General features: G+C 37.6%; 1 protein-coding gene across 1 annotated transcript in view; it reads left to right on the forward strand.

Moving 5' to 3' along the window:
- BORCS7 (BLOC-1 related complex subunit 7) overlaps positions 1 to 20,304 on the forward strand; it is a 65,217-nt gene extending 44,913 nt beyond the window's left edge. Inside the window, exons 2-7 of the mRNA XM_051981325.1 lie at positions 13,582 to 13,712; positions 14,092 to 14,272; positions 17,401 to 17,463; positions 17,573 to 17,616; positions 18,628 to 18,648; positions 19,411 to 20,304. Of these exons, the coding sequence (XP_051837285.1) occupies positions 14,135 to 14,272; positions 17,401 to 17,463; positions 17,573 to 17,616; positions 18,628 to 18,648; positions 19,411 to 19,462 (318 nt within the window). The 5' untranslated portion in view covers positions 13,582 to 13,712; positions 14,092 to 14,134 and the 3' untranslated portion in view covers positions 19,463 to 20,304. The remainder of the gene's footprint in view (positions 1 to 13,581; positions 13,713 to 14,091; positions 14,273 to 17,400; positions 17,464 to 17,572; positions 17,617 to 18,627; positions 18,649 to 19,410) is intronic.
- Positions 20,305 to 21,512: the final 1,208 nt, after the last annotated feature.

Here is a 21,512-nt window from a genome sequence, read left to right on the forward strand (position 1 = left end):
AGGGCTGCCACAAACATTTTGGCACATACAGGTCCCTTTCCCTTATTTAGTATCTCTTTGGGATATAAGCCCAGTAGTAACACACTGCTGGATCAAAGGGTATGCACAGTTTGACAACTTTTTGAGCATAGTTCCAAATTGCTCTCCAGAATGGCTGGATGTGTTCACAATTCCACCAACAATGTATCAGTGTCCCTGTTTTCCCACATTCCCTCTAACATTCCGCATTATCTTTCCCTGTCATTCTAGCCAATCTGACAGGTGTGTAGTGGTATCTCAGAATTGTCTTAATTTGCATTTCTCTGACTGATAATGACTTGGAGCATCTTTTCATATGGCTAGAAATAGTTTCAATTTCTTCATCTGAGAATTGTCTGTTCATATCTTTTGACCATTAACCAATTGGAAAATGGCTTGATTTCTTATAAATTAGAGTCAATTCTCTATATATTTTGGAAATGAGGTCTTTATCAGAAGCTTTGACTGTAAAAATACTTTCCCAGTTTATTGCTTCCCTTCTAATCTTATCTACATTAGTTTTGTTTGTACAGTGTTGTAAAATTCAATTGAAAAATTAAGAAACTATTAAAATTCTGGAGTTTCATACATAAAGTGAATACATAATAAAATAAAACAAAATTGGCATATGAACCCCTAAGTAGAAAACAAAATCTCTTTTATTAAAGTTTTTTATTTTCAAAACATATGCATAGATAATTTACCCTTGCAAAACTTTGTGTTTCAATTTTTTCCCTCCCTTTCCACCATCCCTCCCTTAGATGGCAAGTAATCCAATATCTGTTAAATATGTGCAATTCTTGTATACATATTTCCACAATTATGCTGCACAAGAAAAATCAGATCAAAAAAATGGAAAAAAGAAAGAGAAAACAAAATTCAGGCAAACAACAATAAAAACATAAAAATACTATGTTGTGATCCACACTTAATTCTCAGAGTCCTCTCTCTGGGTGCAGATGGTTCTCTTCATCACAAGATCATTGGGACTGACCGTGATTATCCCATTATTGAAAAGAGCCATGTCCATCAGAATTGATCATCATATAATCTTGTTTTCATTTACAATCTCTCTCTTGCTTCTACTCACTTCATTAGTATCAGTTTATGTTGAACTCTCCAGGTTTCTCTGAAATCATCCTTCTAATCGCTTCTTATAAAACAATAATATTCTATAACATTCATATGCCATAATTTATTCAGCCATTTTTGGCATCCACTCAGTTTTCAGTTTCTTGCCACTACAAAAAGGGCAGCTATGAACAAAAAATAAGACTTTTAGCAGAGAAACTGGCTGTAAAACCCCGCTCTTCCTCCCCTCACCGGTTTCTATTTTCCCTCTAATTTTGGTTGCATTAGTTTTATTTGTATAAAAGTTTTTTTTAATATCATGCAATGAAAATTATTTGTTTTATTTTTCATAATCCTCTCTGTCTCTTTATCCATAGATCTAATAGATACATTTTCCCATGCTCCTCTATTTTGCTTACAATATCATCCTCTATGTTTAAATTGTTTATCCATTTTGATCTTATCTTGGTATGCAGTATAAGATGTTAGTCTATGTCTAATTTCTGCCAAATTGCTTTCCAGTTTTCCCAGACATTTTTGTCAAATGTTGAGTTTTTACCCCAAAAGTATAGATCTTTGGGTTAATCAAACATCAGGTAACTATGACTGTTTACTACTCTGTATTATGTACTTAATTTATTCCCCTGATCATTGAGGTAGTCCTTTGATACATTTGTCCTTATAAATATGTTTGGTCCACATTTGTATTTACCTATCTCCATATATCTTGAATGCCCCAAAAGAATCTGCTTGAAGGGAGAGACAGTCTTACTTTTGCCTGGCACCTCGTGAGAACTTAATAATGCTTGGAATTGGATAAAGAGAATTGTGTAAAGTCTCTGGCTTTATATAGGTTTATCAGGAGGCGATAGCCAGTGTAATCATGAGATTATACTTTTGGTCTCAGGAAGGAAATGTATTTCCTTTTGGACAAGAACAAGGAGATTGTGATTACTCAAGCAGGTTATGGAGTTTATCACCTAAAACGAGGCAGATTACAAACATGTCATGTTTATTTTAGACCTTGAGTAAAGTCTTTTTTGCCGATTTAGAGTTGGAAGAGACCACAAAGGTCATTGAGCCTTATCCCATTATTTTACCTATGAGGAAACAGACTTGGAGAGGTAGTAAGTAGCAGAGCCCAGGACTCAAAATCCAGTACTCTTTCTACCGGGTCATACACAGAGCTCCTCTTGCTTCTAAGATAAAATACAAACTTCTCTGTTTAGCTTCTAAGGGCCTTTACTACCTGGTCTCAGACTATCTTTCCAGGTCCAATGCACAATCCTCTCCTCCACACACCCAATCGCCAGTCTATTTTTTTTTGACAGTCCTTGTGTTCCCCATATCTAGAATGCACTCCCCCTTCACCTCTACTTCATGGATTCCCTAGCTTTCGTCAGAGTTTAGCCCCTGTTCCAGAACCCATTGGTATGGGACTCCTTACTGGTGGATTTGGAAAACTCTGCCCTGGATCAAGGGGAAGGCAGAGTTGACGAGAGGCAAGAGAGCTCTAACCTTCTCCTGTCATTCTTCAAGTCCTCTTGGGGACTCTAAGCATCAAGTCATTTAAAGTGCTTTTATCTTCCAGCTTCAAGAAGGAAGATGGACAGCAGGATGATTTCAGAGAGGCCTGGAGAGACTTACAGGGACTGATGCTGAGTGAAATGAGCAGACTTGTGATGGAGAGAGGCATCTGTACCCAGAGAGAGGACTGTGGGAACTGAGTGTGGATCCCAACATAGTATTCTCATTCTTTTTGTTGTTGTTTGCCTCCATTTTATTTTCTTTCTCATTTTTTTCTTTTTGATTTGATTGTATAAATGTGTATGCATATATTGGATTTAACATTTTTTAAAATCATGTTTAACATATATTGGATTACTTGCTATCTAGGGGAGGAGGGGGAAAGAGGGAAATTGGAATACAAGGTTTCACTTGGGTTAATGTTGAAAAATTATCCATGCATATATTTTGAAAATTAAAAAACTTTAATAAAAATAATAAAAAAGAAGAAAAATGGAAGAGGTCAACCACTGTTCAGAGTGCTGAAGGAGAGGCCTCTGGGAAAGCATGAGAGAACCTGGCTGTTGCCATCATGTCCCCATTTCCAGTTTGCTACTCTAGTGACTTTGGGAAGTTTCCTGTGGTGTGTGATCCAAGATACTCTCTCTCAGTTGAGCTAAGTTATCTAGATCCTAATGGGATAGAGCTCCTTCATTTTGTATTGTTTGGTTTATATTCTTCTATGTATACTTTCTCTGATTTCTGTTTTGATAGAATTTGGACAGATGGCTAGTGGTTATATATGTTTATTGTGCAAATATTATTAAAAGGGAAAGGGCCAATCCTTGGATTTCCCTTTTTCCCTCTAAGTGATACAGTGATCAGAAGTTAATTTAAACCTAATCATACCCCCTAGACTAGTAATATTTAAGGGAGCAGATGTATATAATTCTAGCCTGGGATTTCCTCTCTGAGAGGAGTACAGCAACCTTCAGTTCCAATCTCTTGCTCCCCCTGTTAGTAGGAATGAAAGTCTCCTTTGGAGAAGGATAGAGGGAGAAGAGGCTAGCGGTAGCCATTCTGAGTCTCTTGGAGCCATACAATAGCCCTCTCTTTTGTCATAAAAGATCAGCTCAAATGCTGCCTCCTAAAGGAAATTCACCTTATCACTCCAAGTACAAGTATCCTCTTTCCATAATTACTTTGCATATATATATTATAAAATGTATTTTTCTATTTATTTAAAAAAAATTTCCCCAATTGATTAGATCTGACTTTTTTTTATTACATTTTTAATTTCCAAAACATATGTATGGATTATTTTTCAACATTGACCCTTGTAAAACCTTGTGTTTCAAAATTTTCCTTCCTTCCCCCCCCATACTCTTCCCTAGATGGCAAGTAATCCAATATATGTTAAATATGTTAAAATATATATTAAATCCAATATATGCATACATATTTATACAATTATTGTGCTGCACAAGAAAAATCAGATCAAAAAGAAAAACAATAACAAAATAAAATGCAGGCAAACAACAAAAAGAAAATTCCATACTCAGTCCCCATAGTTCTATCTCTGGGTGTAGATAGTTTTCTCATAACAAGATCACTGGAACTGGCCTGAATCACCTCATTGTTGAAAAGAGCCACATCCATCAGAATTGATCATCATATAATCTTGTTGCCGTGTTAAATGACCTCCTGGTTCTGCTCATTAAATGTATTTTTCAATATGTTGTTTCCCTTATGAAGGAAGTAGAAGGGAAGCATTTACTCAGTTTTTTTCTACATGCAGAACACTGTGTTAAAAGCACAGAGCATATGGAGAGAAAAGCAGGGGCCATAGAATGAAAGGTCTTTGAGGGTAGAGAATATTTCATTTTAGTTTTTATGTCTTTGGGCAGTTAGGTGATGCCATAGTGTACAAATTGCTGGGTTTGGGAGTCAGGGAGACTCATATTCCTGACTTCAAATCTAGCCTCAGATGCACTATGTGACCCTGGGCAAGTCACTTACCTCTCTATTGCCTCAGTTTCCTTCACTGTCAAATGAGCTGGAAAAGGAAATAATGAGCCACTCCAGTATCTTTGCTAAGAAAACCCCAAATGGGTTTATGAAGGATCAAATGCCACTTAGTAATAATGACCCAACAACAATCACAACTTTATTATAGGGAACTGATGGAGAATTTTGGATGGGGAAGTGACCTGCTGAAAACAGTACTTTAGGAAGATTTGATTCGCATTGTGAATAAGTTGTATTAAAAAAGGAGAATCTACTCAAAATGCTATTGCAGTACTCAAGAAAAGAGGTGATAAATTCCCCAAACTGTGGTTTTAGTGAGAATGGACAAAAGGAGATGCTTGTGAAAGACATTATGAAGGAAAAATCCAAAGGAATTGGTGATTGATCAAAGTGGTAAAGTTCAAATTCCCACTCAGGTTTTGCTTGTGAGGGTTTGATCCTTATAGCTTCAGGAGGGAGATAAAAGAAACTTTTTCTCAACTTTTTGAAAGCTTTCCAAGAATTCTTGGGATGGGGACAAGGTATATACAATAGTGAAATGGTTAAGATTGTCATGAAATATGCCAGTTCCTCTTTCTCTTGAGAGGCAGACTTTTACAAATCATCAAATTCAGAGCTTAGAAAGGGCTTTAAAGATTATTTAATCCAAGTTCCTCATTTTATAGAGGAGGAAACTGAAGCCCAGAGAAATGAAATGATTTGCCTGAACCTATATAACTGGCTGAGATAGTTCCATTCTTTCAAAGGATGTTGGTCCCATGATGATGATGGGAGATCTGGAATGACTAGGGAGTGATCTTTTTAGTCATCTTATTAGATTTGTTTAATCCCCCAGAGAAATACATTTGAATTTGTTAGAACTGCAGTTTCTTGCCAGTCTGGAGGTCTATTCTGTGATTTTAGAGAAAAGTTTGGATTCACTCTTATAAATGACACTCTTGGACTCAAAGTGAAAGTAAAATTTAGTTAAACAATACATGGAATAGAATGCTTACAAGAACAACTAATACAGCAAATAATACATAAAAGACAAAGAATAATGAGGATTATGATTAGGATAGATGAAAAAGAGAGAGAGAGTACATCACCGACTCAAGGGAGCTCAGGAAAGTGGCTGGGGGTCCCATTCTTCAGCTTTCAATTCGATTGGGAAAAATGGGTCCCAGGCAGATGAATATCTCCGTGGGTGAGGCTCCGAATAGAGGATGCTTTACCCACCTTTTATAGGAGTCAGGACAAAGAAGGCTTTGAGCCAAATAAAGACATCATTTAAGACAGAGAAGTACCAACAAGGGCTCCAGGTGATTGTAGTCAAGTGTTGCATCGACAAAGGGGCCAGTCCTTATCGACAATCCTTATCGCCACTGTTCCAAGGAGTGGCGAGTTCCTGGAATCATGTAGTTGGAGCTAAAGCACATGTAGTACGTTCCCAGCTTATAGGTCAAGTTCTCATGGGAGAAGGAGCTAAAACACCTGTTCTTATGGGTTAGGGAATGGTCAAGTTCCCACAGGAGAAGGAGCAAAAACATATGCTCTTATGGGTGAGGGAATAGTCAAGTTCTCACAGGAGAAGGAGCTAAAACATATGCTCTTATGGGTGAGAGAATGGTCAAGTTCTCACAGAAGTCACATCATACCTTGATTAGATTTACATGGTTCACATGGGGAAAATCATTCACATGATGATTGAGTTCACACTGTTCGAATGGAGATTAGGTCACATGGGGAAAGTCATGTTCTTACAATGATTTGAAATGAACTTACTAATAATACGGAGATTTCCTATTCAGGGTCCTATCTGGTGACAGCGATGAGAATTGTCTTAGAGCAGTCACATTCCCCTCACTAGTGACCTCTGGGAGAGAATTTCTGACTTGATGTTAGGTACTTTAAGCCACTATCATAGTCAGACTCAGCCTGACAGTTTGGATCTTTTACAACCTGGCTTCATTCTACCTTTCTAGCTTTGTCTCCCTCCATTCCCTAAAATGGACACCCTGCTCTGGTTAAACAGGCATATTTGCTGTTTCCTGAACTGAGTAAACTCATTTCTGCCTCGACTTTCTTTGCTCATACTCTTTTTCTGTCTAGAATGCTACCATGTATATCACCTCTTGCCAATCAATCTTTTAAAATCTTACCCATCTTCAAAGCACAATTCAGGAACTACTTCTTCCAGGAAATCATTCGGGATTACTGTTGAAATCAATGTATAATGGAGGATCTTTTTCTCTAAAAAAATTATCTTTTGGTTTTATTATATTTTCATTTTCTAATATAGCTCTTATCCCTCACCCAACTAGAATATCATAACTTTTGGCAAAGAATAAAAAAAGAGCAAAAATAGTAGTGTAGCAAAATTAATCCATCCATCAACTAAACGACACTATATGCAGTATTTTGTATCCGTGGCTTCCCATCTTTGCAAAAAAAGAAAGGACATATATCCTCATATCTCTTTGGCCCCAAACTTGGTTACTATAATTATACCCATTTATTTTTGCTTTCTTTCCACTTATGTTGTTGATGCTAGGTAGTGAAGTGGAATGCTAAGGTTGGAGTTAGGAAGGCTCTAGTCTCAGACACTAGTTTTGTGATCCTGGGCAAGTCATTTAACTCTGTCTCAATTTCCTTATATGTAAAATGAGTTGGAGAAGTAAATTGCAAACCATTTCATATCTTTGCCAAGAGAATCCCAAATAGAGCCACAAAAAGAGAGTTGTGACTGAAATGAGTGAATGACAAGAATTTGCTACCCAGCTAGATTTTTCCTATCTTGTGTTTGTGCATGTATCCTAAATATCTTACAAGCAAAGTAATTGAATATGGGTAGTTTTTGAAATAAGAGACACAAAAGATCAATAAACACTGGATGGAATTTTAAAACTCTCCAATAACTAGAGAAATAAAAATTAAAATAACTTTGAAATATAACCTCATGACTATTAAATTGGCAATTATATTTTAAAATTACAAAATTCATTGTTGCTATGGCTGTGGAGAATCAAGTGCATTGTTCAATACTGATGTGAACCAGTACAATCTTCTTGGAAAGTAATGTGACATTATATAATAAAACATATAAAACTTTCTATCTTCGGAGTCACTGATCTGACTGTAAGGACTGTATTCTAAGGATGTTCCTAAAAGGAAAAAAAATACATATTTTTGTTTAAAAAATTGTTCATAGTAATATTATTTATTATAGGGAAAAATAAGTCCAGTTCAGTCAATAAATATTTATTAAATGTGTGCTATATGCCAGGTATCGAGCAAAATGATGGGGCTACAAAGAAAGGTAAAAAACAGTCACTATTTCAAGAAACTCAGGGCTTGGAGCTCTGAAGTGTCAGGGGAAAAATGGGGCATATGAAAAAGATATTATGAAAGTACAGACATACTTCAAAGATATTGTAGGTTTGGTTCCAGGCCACTGAAATAAAGTATATTATAATAAAGAAACACACAAATTTTCTGGTTTCCCAGTGCATATAAAAGTTTTATTTACATTATACTGTAGTCCATTAAGTTTGTAGTGGTATTAGGTCTAAAGAAAGAATGTATATATCTTAGTTAAAAATATTTTATTGCCAAAAAATGCTTACTGCCATCTAAGCCTTCAGTGAATCATAATCCTTTTGCTAGTAGAGGCTCATGTCTCAATGTTTGTCTGCTGATCACGGTGGTGGTTGCTGAAGGCTGGGGTGGCTGGGGTAATTTCTTAAAATAAAACAACAATGAAGTTTTCTGCATCAATTGATTCTTCATTTTACTTGAACACTTCGAAAACATTGTAGGGATCTTAACAGACTTAACAATGTTGTATCTCAGGGACATAGAGAGGCTCAATGAGAGGGAGAAAGATTGGGGAATGACTGGTTTGTGGAGCAATTAGAATACACACATTTATCTATGAAGTTTAATTTCTTATATGCAGTTTGTGAAGCCCCAAAACAATTTCAATAGTAACAGCCAATATCACTGATCACATATCACAATGACAGATATAATAATAATGCAAAAGTTTGAAATATTTTGAGAATTACCAAAATGTGACACAGAGACATGATGTAAGCACATGCTGTTAGAAAAATGGCTCCAATCGACTTGCTTGAGGTAGGATTGCCACAAACCTTCCATTTGTAAAAACAAAACAAAACAAAACCAAAAAACCACTGTCTGCAAAATACAATAAAGCAAAGGACAATAAAATGAGGTATATTTATATGACAGGCTTTGGCAACATGTAGGATGTGGTAGGAACAGTTGGAAATGAACAATAGAGACAATGATACCTAAGCTGTGAACCTGGGTGACTGAAAGTGGTGGTAGCTTCAACAATAATCTATCAGAAATTTGGAAGTTTAGAGGGGAAAGATAAAAAGTTCATCACTGGTCATGTTGAGTGTAAGATTCTTACAAAATATCCAGTTTGAGATGTCCAATTGGAAATTGGAAATGTGAGACCAGAAGTCAGTAGATGTGTTAAAGCTAAATAAGTAGATCTGAAAATCATCAGCATAGAAATGACAAATGGACCCAAAGGAGCTGAGGAGATCACTAAGTATAATAGTATAGAGGGAAAAAAGAAATGGGCCCAGGACCGAGCTCTGTGGGAATTCTGTGGTTAGCAGCATTGACCTGGATGAAGATCCAGCAAAGGAAACTGAGAAGTGGGATCAGACAGGTTGGAGAACCAGGGGAGAGTAATGCCATGAAAACCTAAAGAAAAGAAAATATTAATGAGAAGAGAGTGATCAGTAGTATCACAGGCTGCAGAGAGGTGAAGAAAAATGAGGATTGAGAAGAGGCCATTAGATTTACACTTAAAATAATGTTAATAACTTTAGAATGATGAGGTCAGAAGCCAGGCTGTAAAGAATTAGGAAGACAAGAGAAAGTAGAAACAATATACACATTGACTACAACTAATAACAGTAAAATCACAGAAAAAAAGTTTCAAAAGAGAATACAAAAATTGATTTTGTGTTATTACTTTTGCTAAGGTAACTGGGATTAAGTGACTTGCCCAAGGTCACACAAGAAGTGGTAAGTGTCTGAGGTCAGATTTGAACTCAGGTCCTCTTAACTTCAGAACTCTATCTACTGCCCCACCTAGCTACCTCAATTTTGTGATATTATTAAAGTTAATACATAGTACATTTTAAAAATAGTAAGCTTCTATTTTTGTTTGATATTAAAAAATTTTTCATTTGTATATTTAAGTATGTTTTTAAACTTATCAAGTATTTATTAAACACCTGTCATGTATCAGGAATTATATTAATGTAATGAAAGAATTGGCCAATGAGGATCTAGTTCTTAAGCACATATAGATATTTCCCTGCCTGGTTCCTGTCTAAGTGACCACTTGGAATGTTGGAGATTCTGGCCATGTGTGATCAAATTATTGTGTGATAATGCCATCTTCTAATTGGCTGAGGAGCTAAAAGGACTGGTGATGCAGGATGTGCCAAATTGGAAGTGAGTTAAAATACGAGGAACTAACCAATCTTTCCCTCTTTTCCTTTTGGTAATGAGTGAGGCAAAAACTGCTATGAACAACTGGATGGTAGAGCTGAAGCGATCTGCTTTTGCCACTCTGCCACCAGGGAGCCATGATTACCTGTACCTTTGTTTCTTTTGCATTTGGCTTTTCGTAGCTTAAGTGAATGAATGTCTTCAGATGGAATTGTTAATTTTCAATTTCAAGGTCACAGTGACCTTATGCAGTTGGGAGATCCATTAGAAATTTTGCCACAGCTTAAGAGTCAGTGGCAGTGTAGTAACATTGGAGTGGGAGTGGTGGAACAGAGGTGGAAAGTTACTTACCTGAGGACAAGGATGGCTTCAGGAGTAATATCACAAGGCAAGTGACCCTTGAAGAAAGAAAGACTGTCTACAGACTTTAGAAAGGAATGACATTTGAAATCCAGTAGAAAACCAGGGGAAAGGATTTCAGAAAGGGAAAAAAGATCAGGATCAAGATTTAAATTGAAAATGGCATAAGAAGTTGGGCTAAGCCTCATTTCTGTCAAGACTGATTTCCAGTTCCTTCCTAGGTAATTTATGTTTTTCAGTCAACAACTCTTTTTTTTTTCTTCTGAGATATGCATAGAAAGAAGCATACAATCTTCTTAATAAAAATGTGTATACAATCTTTGTATTTTTAATATTTGTTCCAAGTATGCATAAAAACAACTTTTAATATTCATTTTTAAAAATTCTCCAAATTCTCTTTTCTCCCTTCCATCTTCCCTCCCAGAGATGATAAGCAATTTGATAGAGATTATATAATAGTCTTCTTAATGAAAAATAACAGAATTGGATCACATAGTTTGGGGCAGTGGATAGAGCACCAGCCCTGAAGTTCAAATCTGGGCTTAGAGACTTAACATTTTCTAGCTGTCTGACCCTGGGCAAGTCACTTAACTCTGATTGCCTCAGGAAGAAAACAAATTAATACTTACAGAATTAATCAATGCCAGAAGTTGCAAAGAACCAAATTAAGACTTTCTGTAAGAAAAAAAAATTCCTTCATGACTAGAGTTACTTAAGAGTGGAAGAGTCTATTTTGGAAGGTAGAGGGTTTTCCTTCATTGGAGGAGGATTTTAAGCAAAGGCTGGGCATCTTTTGTTGGTCAGGTGTGCGGAAAATTCTTGTCAGGAATGAATTGGTTACTGATTTTCCTTCTAACTCTGAAATTCTATCAAAACAGAGGTCCAGACAGAGTGCTCTAACAATCTGCAAAGAAAGAGAAGGATTCCAAGTAAGAGGATCAGAGAAGACCTGGAGGGGCAGTGGCACCTAAACTGAGCTTTAAAGGAATAGAAGAATTTCAATAGGGAGAGCTGAGGTGGAAATATAATCAATCAAGACAAAGAAATTTTAATGGAATCTTCACCAATTGCATCACCAATGATGCAAAGGAACTGCTAAATGTGATAAGAAATAGTCCAGTTTGATTGCAATTTAGGGTACACAAAGGAGATAAATGTCAAATAAGATTGGAAAGTTAATCCGTATCAGATTATAGTGGGCCTTACAGGCTAAGTAAGGAGAGTTTCCAGTTCCTTCCTAGGTAATTTATGTTTTTCAGTCAACAACTCTTTTTTTTTTCTTCTGAGATATGCATAGAAAGAAGCATACAATCTTCTTAATAAAAATGTGTATACAATCTTTGTATTTTTAATATTTGTTCCAAGTATGCATAAAAACAACTTTTAATATTCATTTTTAAAAATTCTCCAAATTCTCTTTTCTCCCTTCCATCTTCCCTCCCAGAGATGATAAGCAATTTGATAGAGATTATATAATAGTCTTCTTAATGAAAAATAACAGAATTGGATCACATAGTTTGGGGCAGTGGATAGAGCACCAGCCCTGAAGTTCAAATCTGGGCTTAGAGACTTAACATTTTCTAGCTGTCTGACCCTGGGCAAGTCACTTAACTCTGATTGCCTCAGGAAGAAAACAAATTAATACTTACAGAATTAATCAATGCCAGAAGTTGCAAAGAACCAAATTAAGACTTTCTGTAAGAAAAAAAAATTCCTTCATGACTAGAGTTACTTAAGAGTGGAAGAGTCTATTTTGGAAGGTAGAGGGTTTTCCTTCATTGGAGGAGGATTTTAAGCAAAGGCTGGGCATCTTTTGTTGGTCAGGTGTGCGGAAAATTCTTGTCAGGAATGAATTGGTTACTGATTTTCCTTCTAACTCTGAAATTCTATCAAAACAGAGGTCCAGACAGAGTGCTCTAACAATCTGCAAAGAAAGAGAAGGATTCCAAGTAAGAGGATCAGAGAAGACCTGGAGGGGCAGTGGCACCTAAACTGAGCTTTAAAGGAATAGAAGAATTTCAATAGGGAGAGCTGAGGTGGAAATATAATCAATCAAGACAAAGAAATTTTAATGGAATCTTCACCAATTGCATCACCAATGATGCAAAGGAACTGCTAAATGTGATAAGAAATAGTCCAGTTTGATTGCAATTTAGGGTACACAAAGGAGATAAATGTCAAATAAGATTGGAAAGTTAATCCGTATCAGATTATAGTGGGCCTTACAGGCTAAGTAAGGAGAGTTTGCATTTCATCCTACAGGCCAAAGCTTCTTAAATTTTTTCCTTTCATGACCTCATTTAGCTCAAGAAATTTTTACATGACTGTCGTTTATAAAATAGATATGCAAATCAAGCATGTACAATAATAAATCATAATTCTGCGACCTCCGTATTCAGGTATGAGACCCGATATGGGGTCACCAGCCATAGTTTAAGAAGTTGGGCTGTAGGCTACAGGGAGCTACTTAAGTTTTTTAAGCAAGGGAGTCATATTTGTGAAGAGGGAAGATCGAGCAGAGAGAGACCAGTTAGGAAGTTATTACAACGATCCAACCAAGAAGAGAAGTGGACTATATCATAAGTGGCCCGGGGTTCCCCGCTCTTTAATAACCAGGGCTAGCAGTGCCTTGCATAGGGGAAGGACAATTTCAATATGGAACTGGGCAGGTCCCATCTCTAAGCCATAATCCTCTTCAGTGAAAGAAACTTCCTTTAGCTTTAAGGTCACTTTCGGTTCAAACATTCTTTAATCCAATAATCCCAATGTGCTTCAGGCACAGAACATTGGATCTGGGATCAGAACACCCGGTTGAAAGTCCTCTACTAGCTGAGAGGATAAATGATTTAACCTCTCTGGGCATCATTCATGAAACTGATTTTAGATAATCAGAGAGCTTTTCCGCCTTCATTCACAAAATGAGTCATTTATGATAAATGCTCTCTGGGAATTTCTTCTAAATATAATGATCCTATTAGTGCCTGGGGGGAATTTAGCCCCTCAAGTCCCCTTCATTTATAAAGTGCTTAAGAGTTGGCAAAAGCCTCTACATAAATTCTCTCCTTTGACCCTCACAACTAATAAGGGATGGATGCTGTTGTTGTCCCCATTTTACAGATGAAATTGAGATTTAGAGATGTGCTGGGGATCATCTAGGTCTTGTTCATCTCCTTATGATGGGTCTCTCAACCTGGAGTATCTTCACTGCCTTCCCACAGAGAAGCCTTCCTTGAACCTACAATGTAAAGGTGAGCCTTGTTATTGGATTTTACAATGTTCTGTCGGTCTCCTTTTGCATTTACTGAATTCTTTATTCATTATTACTAGACAGTAAGCTCCGTGAAGGCAGGACTGCCATGTTTTGTTTCTCAGCATACCAAAGCAGCGCACTTAGGAGACTTAGTAACAATTACGGGAATGCACTGTTAAACGTTTCCCCAGGTACACGTAGTGGTGGGCTGTGGCTATTCACTTTGGCCCTGAAGAAGCAGAGCTGCTGTTTCTTTCTCCGATTAAAAGACCCACGGCAAATTTGTCTGAGAAAGCTTGCAAAGACATAGCCATTAAAACGCATGCGCCCCAGATCCCTTTTCATTCAAATTGCTTTTCGTTTTCTCTTGGTCCCAGCGCCTTGCCGTTGCCGCAACGAAGCCATCGACGGTCCGCTGCAATGGCGGCGGGGGTGCCCGATCCCCAGTCGCGATTCGGCCACTCGGTAAAGGGGCTGCTCACCGAGAAGGTGAATGCCTGCGGTACCGACGTGATCGCCCTCACCAAGCAGGTGTTGAAAGGTTCACGGAGCTCCGAGGTGAGACGGAAGGCGGCTGCTGCTGCGGGCGGGGGGGGAGGGGGAATCTTTCGGTGAGTGCTGAAGCAGTGGGCGGAAGCCGCGCTACCTGTTGGGATTTGTAGTTTTTTATGGAAACCGCTTCAGCATCTGGTTGAGTTTGGAGATTAAGTGGTGCATCCTGGGAATTGTAGTCCATCGAGGCGTGAAAGAGACGTGGTGGGTGTGGCTACTGGTGGATGTGTAGTTTCTGGAATATTGAGTTCCAGAATTGGAACGTGAGGGGCCAATCCCCTCAAGCAGTAATAGGATCGTTATATTTAGGAGCCGATCCCAGAGATCATTTCTCGTAAATGACTCATTTTGTGAGTGAAGATCTCCGAGATCACGGTGTTCTGACCCCAGGTCCAGGGTTCTGTGCCTGAAGCTTTTCATTGGGATTATGGGATTAAAGAATGTCTGAACTGGAAGTGACTTTAGGAGGATGGTGGCTTAGAGATGGGATCTGCCCAGCTCCATATTTGAAGCATCCTCCTCCCGGGCAAGACACTGCTGCCCATGGCCATTGAAGAGCAGGGACCCTGGGCCACCTGCCCTGCCCATGGGGCGTTATGCCTTCCTTTCCTGGATGCGATAAGGACTGAGCATCCCCTGAAACACCTGAGTCCTTCCTTTGTCTCCCGCGTCCTGCTCCTGTAATCCTTCCTCTCACTTTTTGCGTCACTAGGAAGGTCTTATGCTTTCCTAAGGATTCATTTCCTTGGCTAATAGATGGGCTTTTCTTTTCTAAAGTAACATTTTATTGGCTTTCTCCCCTCCATCTTCAGAGGGCTCCTTGACTGAGGCAGAATAGTGTTCTAGGGGAACCTTGAACTTGAAGTCAGAGAAACTGGATTCAGGTCCCAGCCCTGCTTTGATTCTTTGGCCTGGCTCTGATTCTTAGGTCTCCTCATCTGTAAAATGGGGGTGATAGTATCCCGTTGCCTCACAGGCAGTGCATTTGTTAAATCTACTTCATTCCAGGCACTGTGATAAAACACTGGGGATACCAGAGGAATAAAAGACAGTCCCTGACCCTCAAGGAGCATACTGTCAAATGGGGGAGACAACAGAGAAATATATACAAAGCAGGCCAGACAGGATAAGTGAAGAAATAATTCGGGGGGAGGGAAGGGCAGGGGATGTGGGGGGGACACAGAAATCGAGAGGTTAGGGAAGGCTTCCTGTAAAAGATGGATTTTGAGTTGGGATATAAAGGAAGTCCGGGAAGTCAGTAGTCAGAATAGAGGGGGAAGAATATTCCAAGGATGGGGGACAGCCAGAGAAAATGCCGTGCAGCTAAGTGAGGGGCTTGTTTGTGGAACGGTGGAGGCTATTGTCACTGCATCAAAGATTATGTGCTGGGGAGTGAAGTGGAAAAGACAAGGAAGATAAGAGAGGCTATGAAAAGGGCTCTCTCTGAGTGTCATGTATTTGATCCTGGAGACCATAGGAAACGAGTGGAGGGAAGTAATATCATTAATAAATCTCACACATTTATATTGAATTTAGAACTGGACACTTACTCGCCCAAGCTTACTAAGGTAACAAAGTCACCCAGATCCTTTCATTTCAAATATAAAGTTCTTTTTATTACATTAAGCTGAATAAATGAATCTTTTTAGCTTATGACACCAATTTTTATGGCTGGAAAAACGTTTCCATGGATTGTCTATCCCCAAGCCTGGATGCGGGGCTCAGAACTGACCATTTAAAAGTTGCAGAAGAGGGAAGGAAAATGAGGTTTCAGGTAGTGGTAGTGACTGTAGCAGTGGTGAAATGTTCAGTCTTTTTGCAACCAGGAGAACATATAAAGGGAGTTTTAGGATTCGCTTTTAGTGTCTGAACCCTCAGTAGGCTGTAAGTGGAAATTATGTTAGGCCAAAATACTTTTGTATGTGCAGCCCCTTACAACTTATGAGTGTCAGTCAAAGGAAGTAGGGATATTTACCCTGAAAAGGGAAACATCCAGGGGAACACAACAATTGTCTTCAAGTTTAGGAGAGCAGTCACATAGAAATTAAGGGGTTTTTTTGGTTTGGTTTGGTTTTTTTCCCAGATGCCAAGTGACAGCTCTGTGAGCTTGAGGCTTTCTCTGGGCATCAGTTTTTTTTTTTCCTTTTTCATTTCTTAATATTTTTCCAAATATATGCAAATATAGTTTTCAACATGAGCCTTTGCAAGATCTTATGTTCCAAATTTTTCTCCTTCTCTCCCTCATGTTCCTCCTCAAGATAGCAAGCAATCTGATATATTAAGCATATGCAATTCTTCTAAACTTATTTCCATATTCATCATGCTGTACGAGAAAAATCCAATCAAAAGGAGGAAAAAATGTGAGAAGAAAAAATAAATAAGCATACAAACAATAACAGAAAGAAGAAAGTACTATGCTCTGATCCACATTCAGTCTCCATAGTTCTCTCTCTGGATGCAGATAATGCCTGAGTTTCTTTATCTGAAAAATGAAGGATTTTGACTAGCTGGCCTCCAAGATTCCTTAATTTGTTATCGTGGGAGCCTGTAAATTGCAAGTTTTGACTTGGTGTAAGGGAAAATGGAAGAACTGGAGCTATCAAAGAGTAAAAAAGGCTGCCTCATGAGGGGAGAGTAATTCCTGCTCACTAGAGGTCTTCAAGTGAAGCTGAATTACTCTATATTTGTCAGGAATATTGTAGTGGCAATTGTTGGCCAGGTTTTGGGTAGACTAGATGGTTGGTTTTGGGGGTCTTTCCAACTCTGAAGTTTCTGATTCTCAGCCTCACCTTTTGGCTTGATACCCTCCCACCCCCCACCCTCCAAGTCTTGTGAGCAAGCAGGGAATAAGTCAGAGTCCCCATCTCAGCGCTTGGCTAATGAGCCATGTGAAGAGCTCAGCAGTTTCAGAGTACTTCTGTTCTGAAGCATTGGCCTTTAGAACAGATGTCAGAACCGTGCCAGGCTTGCCATGGAGCCAAGGAAATGCATTCTCAACATGAACAAATGGAAAATTAGCTTCCATTACATCTTGAGTGTATGTGCAGTGGGGAGGGTGCAACAGCTGCACTAGGAAGATTGCAGGAAGTTTGGAAATTGTGTTGATTATTACCATTTTTATTTTTGTCTTTCAGCTGCTGGGTCAGGCAGCTCGAAACATGGTATTGCAGGAAGATGCCATCTTGCACTCAGAAGATGTAAGAAGTATTTTCTTTTAAGAGTCAGATTTTCTAAGGACAGTGTAACTCATGTTGCTTCCATGAAATGGACAGTCATATTTCTGTGTTTGTTTGTTTTTGTATACAGAGTTTAAGGAAAATGGCAATTATAACAACTCATCTTCAGTATCAGTAAGTACAGCATAAGCTCCAGAGCTAACTTCTCATGCCTTCATTTGGTCATTACTTAGTCATTACCCTTAGCTTCTTTTTTGAGATTCTGCACATCTCGTGTGTGTGTGTGTGTGTGTGTGTGTGTGTGTGTGTATGTGTGTGTGTGTGTGTGTGTGTGTGTGTGTGTGTGTGTGTATAGGTAGGGGGTCACTTCAGAGTTTATTTCCTGGATAAGATGCCCAAAGTTACAGAGAAAGTTGGGAGATAGGAGAAGAGGAAGAGGAAATCTTTGCAGGATTGTCTGTGCCCCTTATGATATCCCCAGGGTAGGTCAAAGAGGCAGAAAGTTTGCTTTAGGAGCATACTGGCCCAGTGGGAATGATGGGAATGATTGGGACTCAGATATGTATACTGGGAAATATCACTGCGGTTCACATTGACACAGTTGTTCCAATACATACAGGTCATGCAGATGGCTTTAAAAAAATAAATGTTTTTTCCTAAGATCCTCAAATGATCACATTGTAGTTTTAAGAAACCTCATTTATTATTCCTCAGATTTGCTTCAGTTTAATTTTTTATCTTTACAGCCTAGCCTCTAAGAAAGAAATTGGAGTGGTAAATTTGTTTGATTTATTTCTTTTTGAGGAATGTTCAATTGCATTTGAACTTCTAATATTTTAATAAACAGTATTGTGCATGGTTGTTCTCCATATGGGTATAGATGTGCTGATTTGATACCTTAGATACCCAGGATTAATTAGAGCCTTGAATGTAAACTCAGCATCTCATTCTATTAATGTGATGGATGGTACCAGAGGGACTGTGAGTTGGGAATCCATCTTTGTAGGATTCATATCTTACTCACATATAGGACTCCCCAGTTAGTAGCAAAATCATTCAGTATGAAGGACAGTGTTATAGAGTATGACAAAAACTAAAAACTTTATTATTTCAGATTGTGTGCCTTGTCATGCATTCTAATTGAGTTAGAATATAATTCTTATTTTCCTCTTTTTTCTTATTGAGGCAAGAAGCTATTCAGAAGAAGTAAGTACCATTGGAGGCATGGGATGGGGAAAGCTTGGGGGAAATGGGAAGGATAGCCTGCAGAAACTCTGCAGCTGGGTCCTGCAGGCCTGGAAAATTTAGATCAACCTACAAATTGACTTACACTCTCTGTATCTTGAACTATGTATCCCAGAATTTTTAAAGAAATGTCATTCCTTTTCAAATACTAGTTTATCTGATTGCTAACACAGTTTATCCAAATGACAAACCAAAATTTAATCACTTTTAATTGGTAGCATTCATTAACATACTAATGGATAATATACTTTCGTTAAATTGATCCTTTAATGTATTCAAGTTAATAAAATTGTTGGTTCTGTAAGATCCTTGCCAATAGGGATTATTTCTTTTGTTGTATATTCAAAACATTTAATGTAATACATAATATACAATATGTACTTAATAAATGTTTCTGGATTGATTGATCAGATGGATAAAGTGTCCCCTCAGCAATCTTGTTTGTAACATTAATTTATTTAGCAAATCTTTTCCCCCTTATTGGCAGTATAAAGTTAAACTCTAAGGAACCAGATATGAACAATCACAAATTCTGAATAAAGTGTAATCCATTCTAATGAGAAGTTGACTGAATTAACATTTGAGAACTAGTCTGTATGGGGTTAAAGAAAAAAGGATATTATCCCAAGTACAGAGAATATTTTAAAATTAAAGTGGAAAAAAAAAAAGAAATATTGTTCCTTGTTTATTCCAAATGAATTTTTTTCTCCATCTGATTTGCAGTGTTGAGCTGTCTTCAAATCTCCAGGACCAGCTGAAGCATTTGCTGAAATGAAATGACATCTTAAAGGCTCCTAAACACATTTCTCAAAGCTGTGGGGGAATAGAGCTCACGACCCCATCTTCTATTCTAGCAGTTCAATTAAAAGAGAATTGTGATGGTCTGAAGCTTCTCCCAGAATACAGGATTTTCTCTCCCTATGTAAAGATATAATTGAAGGCAAGACACAAACTAGATGGCTCAACTCAGAAGTACCATTTGGTTCTATGCAGACAAACCTACTCCTTTCATCGAATTCTTTACTTCCTCTGTTTTAATTTTAATTAAAGCAGAATCAAGAAAAATCTGTTATTTATTTAGTACTTTTTTGAGCATTGAAATCATTTGTAATATGTAGAAAGTCATAAAGCATAAGTGTCATAATTTAGCCTATACTGTGTCATACTGGTTTAATTCAGAAACACCAGCTGGCGAGGTAGAGAAAGAATGATGATGAATAATCTATATGTGGGTTTTCCTATTCAGTAAGATCAGAACTCTTGACCTTGATTCTTTTATTATTTATTCATCAAATGCCTTCTTATAGATCCACTCTGTTTGATATTGTGGCTCCTACTTTTGACATAATATCTGTTGTTTTCTCAGCTCATTCAGAAATGCTATTTACAATTTTATATATTCTAGTTGATTTTTATATGTATAAAAACAAAGAGTTGTTGACCAGCTGTGGCTTTCTCCCTTGACCTGGATTCTTAGCATTTCTTTTTTTGTCTTCATGATCCAAGATTAAGTGGCCTTGAATTCATTTTGTAATTCTGAAAGCTGTTAGCAAACCAGTTATTTGTGATGTGTTGTTCTTGCCAAATGCAAAGGAATTTGAATGATTATTTTTTAAATGTGGTTGTGAAAGTTTGTGTCATGTCAGAGACCTCTGTCTGTAATTGTTTTTTCTTTTATAGAAAGCCTTTGTAGAATATGAGAGTTTCAGGGTCAAAAGCATTTTCATATATATCATATAAAGATATCCTGGGTATGTTTGCCAGAATTGTAAACTGGGCTTAGAGGACCACTTGACGGATGTTATAGAGAGGAAACTATACTTTAACTGAAATGCAAGAGAGCAGCAGCAGCCAAAAAGTCCAATTTGTAGTACAGTTCTTATGAAATATCATTTGTGTCTTTCAAGCAGAAGCCATTTCAGTAAGCTTTAATAGCCAGGAGCACCACTGTTCTAGTGCTTGCTAGCCAGGAGAACCAGGTTTCAGCATCTGGCTTAGCCTTTTTTAGCAGCTGCTTAATTAATCTCTGTTTCTGAGTCTGTTTAAAAAGAGAATAGTACTTACCCTGCCTAGCTGCATTGTTGTGGTAAAAGCAAATGAAATAAAACAGATAATATACTGAAATAATAATATAAGCTACATTTATGAAGCACCATGCTATTTACACACTATTAAACTCACGTCAAAGTGGGAAGCCCCACCAGGACAAGCCTGAATAAATAAATAATTTACATATTTACATTTATATATATATATATATATGGACACACATGTATGTATGCATATGTAGGTGTGTGTGTAGAGTATGTATAAATAGATAGCTAGCTGGTCCTGTGGATATTGTATTGGGTCTGGAGTCAGGAAGACTCATCTTTCTGAATTCAAATCTGGCCTAATACACTAGCTGTGTGATCCTGGGCAAGGCACCTATTTGCCTCAGTTTTCTCATCTGTAAAAGGAGCTGGAGATTCCAGTATCTTTGCCAAGAAAACTCCAAATGGGGTTATGAAGAGTCAGATGTGCAAAAAAACAACAATATAAATCATATTTAAATTTATATACAAATTAGATACAAATATTTGTATATGTATATATAAACTACATTTTAATATAAAATTTTAATTTAATCTTTCTGTCTTCCCCAGCACCTAGCACAGTACTCTGCTTTAGCACTTAATAGGTGTTTGCTTAATTACATGTTTTAGTTATATTTTAACCACTGCACAATATTATAAAGCAATAACTCATGAACTACAAAATGATAATAGCTGACATTTTTGTGATGTACTTTTTAGGGCTTGCAAAGTGCTTTGCAAAGCAACTCA

This window comes from Antechinus flavipes, chromosome 2 (assembly GCF_016432865.1).
Source record: "Antechinus flavipes isolate AdamAnt ecotype Samford, QLD, Australia chromosome 2, AdamAnt_v2, whole genome shotgun sequence".
Lineage (NCBI taxonomy): Eukaryota > Metazoa > Chordata > Mammalia > Dasyuromorphia > Dasyuridae > Antechinus > Antechinus flavipes.